The 8,728-nt window shown below is 33.8% G+C and overlaps 1 protein-coding gene across 2 annotated transcripts in view; it reads right to left on the bottom strand.

The window, feature by feature from the left end:
- LOC106120170 (mediator of RNA polymerase II transcription subunit 1) overlaps positions 1–8,728 on the bottom strand; it is a 181,046-nt gene that overhangs the window by 32,518 nt on the left and 139,800 nt on the right. For both annotated transcript variants that reach the window (XM_013315411.1, XM_013315412.1), the window contains exon 5: positions 2,820–2,965. In XM_013315411.1, the coding sequence (XP_013170865.1) occupies positions 2,820–2,965 (146 nt within the window). The remainder of the gene's footprint in view (positions 1–2,819; positions 2,966–8,728) is intronic.

An 8,728-nucleotide genomic window follows, 5' to 3' on the forward strand; every position in this document is an offset into this window, starting at 1 on the left:
TAGACTATCAACATGTGTTGGAAGTTACAATTATTTCTGTATTCTGTATTAGTTACAAATTGGAAAAGTTATAGAAAGTTCCAGAACTACATAGCTGTAGAAACAAATAGTGGTGTAGAGGTTTCGGATCCCTTCGTTCTATAGTTCATTGTTCTAAAAAGTTTGTACATCTCCATCCTATGTATACATGGGATGAAGATGTTTATGAATTAAGAATGAAACGTTTTATAATGAAACTCGCTAGTTCGTTAATTTAGAAGGATTCATTAGATGATCACTAATTCCTTTATGACACTCAGAATTGATTTGTGGTCATTTAAGTACACACTTATATGTAACTATTATACATTTTTCGTACCAAAATAAAATGTCTTGTGGCTTTGGTGTACCATATCATAAGGCCCGGTACTAACTAAAACTACGGACGTTTTCTTGTTGAGTTGCTAAGTGTTAATAGGTTGAGACAAAACAACCGTTTTTATAACTATTGTTATGAAGAAAATTCGACACTATGCCGGTGTATCGGCGCAACAGTAAACTTATTAAAATGTCAACGTTTATGTCCCCTCACTAATCAATCTGACACTTGACTTGGTAACGAAAGCGCGCCATTCGCGTAACGTTAACTATTAATGTCTAAAACAATTAAAATACTGGTAGTTTCTAAGTGACGTTAATTGGTCATTAAATTTATTTTTTTTACTTTCAATTCGACTGTATTTGTATAAAAAGGTTAAGTCATAGAAAAGGATGATGCGCGTCAGCCTCAAGGATTTACAGATTAAAGCCTCGTGCTGCCATCTTCCGTTGATCCTTTGCCTTTTCGTATTTCCCACTGACAGCGCATCACTCGTAAATCCCGTTTTATAAATTCGATTTTCATATCCTTGTTTACTCGCATATTCGAGTAAATTTGATTTTGTGTGTAAATGATTCATTTAGGTAAAACTCCGTGCAGTTTCAAGTTGTGTTTTAAATGTTAGTCGTGTTTATGTTAAATAAATCTTAAATGTAATACACTTATATAACTAGGTAAACTCTGAATAGGGCGATGAGTGGGATTAACAGCTTTTGCAACCTAATTAAAAACTCCAGATGAAGTTATTTGTGGTTAATTCTATCTTTGTTATTAGCTAGAGTTTCCAACAACACTAATGTCAGCGTCAAATAGGCACAACTTACCACGGCTTATAACCAGTCCAATGGACAGACGTCAGTGGTATTACAACTTTTACTTTTTTTAGTTTTATATTATTTGTCTATGGTGGTACTTTATAAATAAGTAAACACTAGTCGTAAACTAAGTTTCGCTTTGATTTTCGATAGTATCGATCCAAATATTATACACAATATTGACACAACATAACTATTGTACCAATAATGAAGAATGGGTACATTAGTCGGGATTTAGACGTAATCGTATCGTTTTATATAGTATCGTTTTTACACAAATAAGATACCAACATTGCGGAGTAATTTTGTATGTATTGATTGACTAGCTGTGCTCGGCGACTCTGTCCGCGCAGAATTTAAAAAAAATGAGTGGCCTATGTATTCTGACAGACTATGTTCTACATTTATGCCAAATTTCATCATGATCCGTTAACCCGTTCCGGAGATACCTTCAAAACATCTATCAATCTAAACATTCGCATTTATAATATCAGTATGAAGTATGATTATTATCAACCTGTATATGTCATATAACTAGTAATAGATTGTGAATAGAAATTGAATGCCCATATCGAGTAAGCTTCAAGTGGCAATAACAATGTATTGTTCACTGAACTAGAAAAATGCCCTTACCTTACAATAAAGGGTTTCTTCGATATGAAATAACCGATGAGTAAATAGGCATATTGTTTGCTTGCGTGTGTATGATATGTTTATATGTGTGTGTGAGCCTTTGTAAAAGTAAGACAAATGGATTGTATAGAATATGTCAATCGCCACGGGACCGGAAACGTAAAGAAGACATTGACAAACGTAAGAACGAACAAAACGATGTATGATATATATTAATATGTTATTAAATATGTTTCTGCTGTTATGTATTTAGTAGTTTTTAGGTTAGTAGATAGAAGAGTTTGGTACATTGATATGTTTGTGAAAAGAAAACAAGCATTTTAGTAATAGGGCAAACATTATTTTTACGTCTATCTTAGACACAGTATGAGCTTTAAGTTAAGCTTCTAGAATTTCTAAAGCTTATAAAAAGCTTTTTCCATTGTTGAAACTATTTTTGTCTAGTGTTTTATTACTTGCGTACTTGTTATGTACCACAAACTTTTTTAATATTACGTTTTTTTGTAAAGAAAAAGTATTATTTTATGTCTTGTACACTCACATTCAAGGTCAAAGAAATAACATTTCTTCTTTACAACGTGCAATAATAACAACGAATGTGTTAAGAAAATGAAAGAGCGTGGAATCGCGTAAATTATATTCTTCTAAATATTTGTTTTTTCTTTTATTTACCCAATATTACTTTGTCATTGTAAACAATGGATACTTATTTAAATTATGTATCATATATACGTATATTTTGACGTAATATATCAATGACATAAGCGGTTTATGCTTAGGAAAACTCTTGCATAGTATAACGTGTGATTTCCATTCCCGATTGACAAGATATCTATGTATTTCGCAACAAATTTGTACTAAAAATGTTGCATTTAACAGTCCAATTCCTAAGATAGTCTTAAGGTCATAACAGCAAAACAATACAACTCTTATTACTATCATGTTTTACTTTAACTAAAGTCTTCTTCAGTAACTGAGCATTGGACAGAAGTGGTAGTGGCTATTGTAATTACCTGACATTGCTGTGGCCCCTGTCTGTTAGGTGAGGCGGGCTTAGGGCGCACTTTGCGTGACAACGGCCGCGCCTCCAGTCCAGTCACCGCTACAGATACTGTCGTAATGCCACCAAGCATGCTCGATGACGATGATGTTGTACACTCTGCAACAAATTCACATTTAAAGTCACAATCACCACTCATCACATCAATAGTAATGACTTTCGCGTAGTGTCCACTAGCGGGCCGATAGGGAACAGGTGGACCGTGTCTTGGACCGTGGGCGTCGTAACAAGTTATGACAATTTATCGTAACACCAATTAGGATGAGGTTCTTTTGTTTCGATGAATGCTGCATTCACTTGTTTCAATAAATAACGCATGTAACATAAATATATTTTTGTCTTTTATTCTGCCCACAGTAAAAATCCGTACATACTCGTATTTTAAAATGATGTTAACCAAAGCTTTGAAAAGTAATTCCAAAAGATCATAATTGTGATTTCCTTTTCATTTGAGTTTAATTAAGCTTTACGAACACTGCAGGAAATATTTTTTAATCAAAAGCTAATTCCATTTCCTACGCAAGAATGGAGTAATAAAGCAAAGGGAAATACAATTTTTTAGATTTGATTTTAATTAATTTTCGAAGTTGAAAAAGAATAAACTAGTAGCTGGAACTGCAATTATTCTGAAAGCGAACGCCCCCTGGCGGCGATCGCGGTCGCCTGCCGATTGTTCTTTTGTTACAAAAAATAACAATTCTATTTGTTTTGTGACATTTGATTGAAACATTTATGTAATTGGTTAACCTAAACTAATGAAATATCAAAACACAAAACGAGACTAATGATGATTGTTTGTTTATATTGAAAAACAATTGAAATACGTTAAAGAAAATAAGAAATGCATGATTAGAAACTTCTGGCGTGGCTGAAGTTTAAAAAGATAGCCTTTAAAGACAAAAATGTGATTTGTGTATCAAATCAATTTAAAAGGACATAAGGAGAGATAAAGATAATACAATTTTGTATCAATACTTCTGCGGAACATTCTTTAAGAGTGGAGATGAAGATTACAATTTTTAACATTTCTTTTTTTCACAAACATTTAAAAACAACTCAATAGAGTCGGAATGTCTTTTTAATTTAAATGCACATTGAAAGCTCCACTAACATTAATTGCATTCATAGACAAGAAACAGCGACGCTATGACTAGAGGAAAAACTCCTTGCAATGAATCTCTTTTCTATTTTATTTTTAAAAAAGCTGGCGACGCGATTCATTATGAAAGAAAAATATACTACGTAAATTAACTATGTATTATTTTATATTCTAAGAAACAAACAATAAATGATTTCTTTTTATAAGAATTATTACTTTAAGATTTTTTAACAACTATTTATTTTATTTTAATTAAAACACTATCCATACTGTGTCGGTGGCGCAAGGGTTAAGCACTTGACGTGCAATCTGCAGGTCTTGGGGTCGGATCCCGCCATATACCAGTGTGTTTTTACGTTTACGATTTAAATATTTACATTTATCAAACGTTCTTACGTTGAAGAAGAACGTCGTGATGCCATTTGCATATATATATGAGAAGATATCCAAAGATATGTCTGAAGTCACCTGTCACAGGGCAAGCGTGGTTGACAATGGTCTAGTCACTATAACTTAGGGTAGATACGAGCCTCTCAGTTAATAATGTACTTCACTTCAAAATACATTCAACTATATATATAAAAATCAATTGCTGTTCGTTAGTCTCGCTAAAACTCGACAACGGCTAAACGGATTTATCTTATCTTGGTCTTGAAATGTTCGCGGAGGTCTAGTGAAGGTTTAAAAGGTGTGAAAAAAATCGAGTACTAATTAAGTTTTTTTTCATTCCACACGGACGTAGTCGCGGGGGGCAATTAGTTCTACATAACAAACATACGTGCAAATACCGTGCGTGTAACGTGCAAATATGCTCCTGACTCGACTGACTGAGTACATAGTGACGACAAGGTAGTAATATCACGGATATCTTACTAGCCAATAATACCTGATTGATGAGATACTCAATTCCTAGCAATGTAATACTGATATAGATCGTAGACGTACAAAGACAATGCGCTCGAGTGCACAAACAAAGGAAGTCGTAACGTACGAGTGGGTTTAATCATCGGGAGCGCCTCACCTGCTATAGTGAAAGCCCTTTGACACACAAGATGGGGCGGATAGATTGCTAGACAGATTTATAGGCAGGAATAGCGGAACACGTCGACAACTCAAACAGAGGCCAGCTCTGAGACATCTATAGTTGGTATTCCATAGCAATGTTACAATATCCGATATTAATTCATCTTGAATTTGTAAAGTATGTGTATGGTTATGATATGATATTGTCATTAAATATTTATGATTCGAATGATGATGGCATCGGTTAAAGGAAGGCAACGCATATGCAATTGCGTATGTCTATGGGCAACGGTCACTTCGCTATTTCAGCGATTTCAGGTGGCCGCTTGCTCGATTGCCACCTTATAATAAAAAAAACGAATTTAAAAAGATCTATTTGACGTTTAACGGTAGAAAGGAATTAATATTACAATCGACATTTGAATAATATTACGAGAAACTAAACTAATAAACTTAACATAACCCGTAGTATAATGGACTAGATTAACTTTATTAAGATAGATTAAAAATAAAAATCTTACACATATCAAATAATAATACCTTATTATTTTTTAAAAATCTACGCAAAGCTTGTCGAAGGAGGAAAACGTTGACGGTTTTCGTATTAAAAATTTCAAATTCCTTATTTCATCGACAATTTCTTCTAATTGTTTATTTCATTCTTAGTAAAATGTTTATATTAATTTATGTCAAAAAAAATAGAATTTACCGCTCAATTGATTCTTTTGTTGGCAACAGTATGAAAAGAAAGCCCCAGATAGGTCTAATATATTCATAAGATTGCTCGCGGCATCGTCTTTCTTTGTACGAATGTATACAAAATTTATAAACATTAATGTTGGTAATTTGCATTGAAATCTATGAATATCGTAAAACAAGATTTTTCTTTGATTCTTCATTTACAAATTATCTAGCAATCGCCCGCGACTACGTCCGCACGGAATTAAAAACAAACATTATTAGTAGCCTATATATTCTTCTAGATTATGTTCTATATATATCCCAAATTTCATCGATATCCGTTCAGCCGTTCAAGATTTTAGTACCTAATCAAAAACTATTAACGCATAAATTTAATCTAGGTCTAGTAAAAACTAGACTGAGGTCTGTCTGTAATAAATCAATGACAAATCCTCTCTCTGGCAACCCTTTTTGATTAATCTTTAAGGCTTTCAATATAAAAGGAGTATTTAGTCGAAGCACATTTATGTAGTACAAGCTTCTTGCATGTTAAAGACGTAATTTCCATAACCCATTCTGCGTAATGGAAAATTTTAATCACGTTAAATTTAACAAGATGCCTCGGGAGCACAGCTATTCGCTTCGATACTGAAGAGGCCTTGTAAAGTAATCTTTATAAACTACTAGATGCATGCGACTATGCCTGCATTAAATAGTTCTTTAGAATTTCCTATTACTACTTTAGACAAATCTTACTAATATTATACATGTGAATGTTTGGAAGGACGGATGAATGTTAGTTTGAGGTTTTAGATATTATTAGTTTGAATCACTTGGTGCGAATGGCGTGCTTTTGTTACAAAGTCAAGTGTCCGAATGATTAGTGAGGAGACATAAACGTTGACATTTAAATAAGGCTAGTGTTGCGCCAGTACACCGGCACAGTGTCGGTTTTTTTTATAACAGAAGGGGCATACGAGCTGCGGGAACACCGAGGTGTTCAACGACGCCCATGGATATCAGCAATACCAGAGGAACCGCAGATGCGTTGCCGGCCTTTGAGATAGTGATAAGCTCGCTTCTTGAAGGACTCTAAGTCGTAGCGGTTTGGATATACCGCCGAGGACAGATCTCGCTATGTGGATCTCAGTGAAATTTGACACAGATGTAAAACATTGTCTGAAAACACATAGGCTAATGAATAACTTTTTTTAATACTGCATTAATGATTTATAAAATAGTAATAATTATAATGAAATTATTTTATTGAATTTCTGTTTTTTTTCTAAACGGCTCCAACCCTTAATATGTCTCTTGTGTATTGGTTGTTCCAAATACAAATTACGGTTAAATCAAGTATCCAATTTATATGACAATTCCAACCAACTGTTTTATTAGTTACGAACAAATAGAGTATTTGGAGTCACTAACTGTAGTTAATTTAGATTGAAACTAAGATACGTTGTGATTGTTCAGTTTGAATTTGACGAATGCGGTTGTTGGCGACGAATATGTTTATTTTGAATTAAAATAATCAAGACGTCGAATATACATTTATCATCAAAATGAAAATTGGCTTGTTTAAAGGAACGGGCATTAAAAGGATTTTTTTGTAGTAAAGCAATAAAGAAGTAAAGATAATTTTAAAATACGAGAAACGAAATGTGCATTCCTTAACAACAATAGAGCTGCAGATTTGCTATTTTATTGCAGCCATTAGAGCAAGGAATTTTTGGTCTTAAAAATATTAAACAATAACAAATTCAATGTTTCTTAAAATTTGACAATAGATGCAAAAGACGGCCACGGCGAGGTAATCATAAAATGTTTTAAGTTTATTGCGCCTAATTTCTATAATGGCTTGCAAGATGTGCAAGAACCGTGGGACCAGATGCCAAGAAAGAATTCAAGTAAATAATAAGTATTTAATAAAAAGTGATATTCGATAATAAGTGATATAGTGAAATTAGTATGTGAAATAGTGAGTGTCGCCACAGTTGTATCCTCAGTTAGAGTCAGTGTAAATAACTCGTGTATGTCGTATGTATATAGCTCTTAAGGTACATCGCCACTGTAATCTAAGTTTAATGTGAATTGTTTATAACCTAAGTATATTATTGTTATCATTTATTTGGATAGGTTATTTTTAATGTACATTTGCGTAAATTACTTGTTATGTTTTAATGTGTCATTGTCGAAGTAGCATCCCACTGCCCATACATGTTTATATAATTTTGAATACAACATTTATGGAAACAATTTGAATAATTCATACATCTTAGATTCATTGTAGTCTGTAAATGACGTTTGTATTTTTATGTCTAAGATGTCTTTTTATATTTGTGTTTAACCTATGTTTATCTCAAATAACATGATGCAGAATTTGTGTAATATAAATTATATGTATTTTAATGTGTGTTAAAATAGTCTTATACATAGGTTTTAATTGTCGATGTTATGTTGTGTTCTATTTGTACCTTTAATGTTTTAATTTGTAAACATTGTATGATTATTTTCAAATAAAGATACATCTAAAGGGTCAGTCGAAACATGCGGGGGTCCAAGCGCTACCTGTTTAGCGCGCATATAAATAGGGCGCCGTTCGGCGCAACACCAGTCGCATCACAGCTTCTACCCAGACCACACGCACGCGTTTTGACTGACCCCGAGAAATTACACAATTTAATTTAGTAAAGTGTTTCTCTTGGGCGATTTTCCTGCGTTTTTGGTCGTAGCAAAATTGGCTACTCTTTTGTGGGTCCTGGATCGGTGTTACCGGCGCAAAGTGAGGTCCGAGTTGCGTGCCGCAAGGTGCAAGACGAGGTCCCTTACTTTATCTTATTATCACCGGTCACCCAATTGGGAGCTTGTCCCAGGCAGCGAGTAGGTAGTGCCTTTACGGGTGCTACCTAGCTTCAAGCAGCCGAAACATTTACAGTTATTAACCCTTTAACTGGTGATGGCAATATTTGTGCCACCAACATTTTAATGATTTTTTCCACTTTGTAGCATCAATACCTTAAATTATTTCACCAACTGCAGGAGGAAAATCCATGAAC

This window comes from Papilio xuthus, unplaced genomic scaffold (genome assembly GCF_000836235.2).
Source record: "Papilio xuthus unplaced genomic scaffold, Pxut_1.1 DF826961.1, whole genome shotgun sequence".
NCBI classification, from domain to species: domain Eukaryota; kingdom Metazoa; phylum Arthropoda; class Insecta; order Lepidoptera; family Papilionidae; genus Papilio; species Papilio xuthus.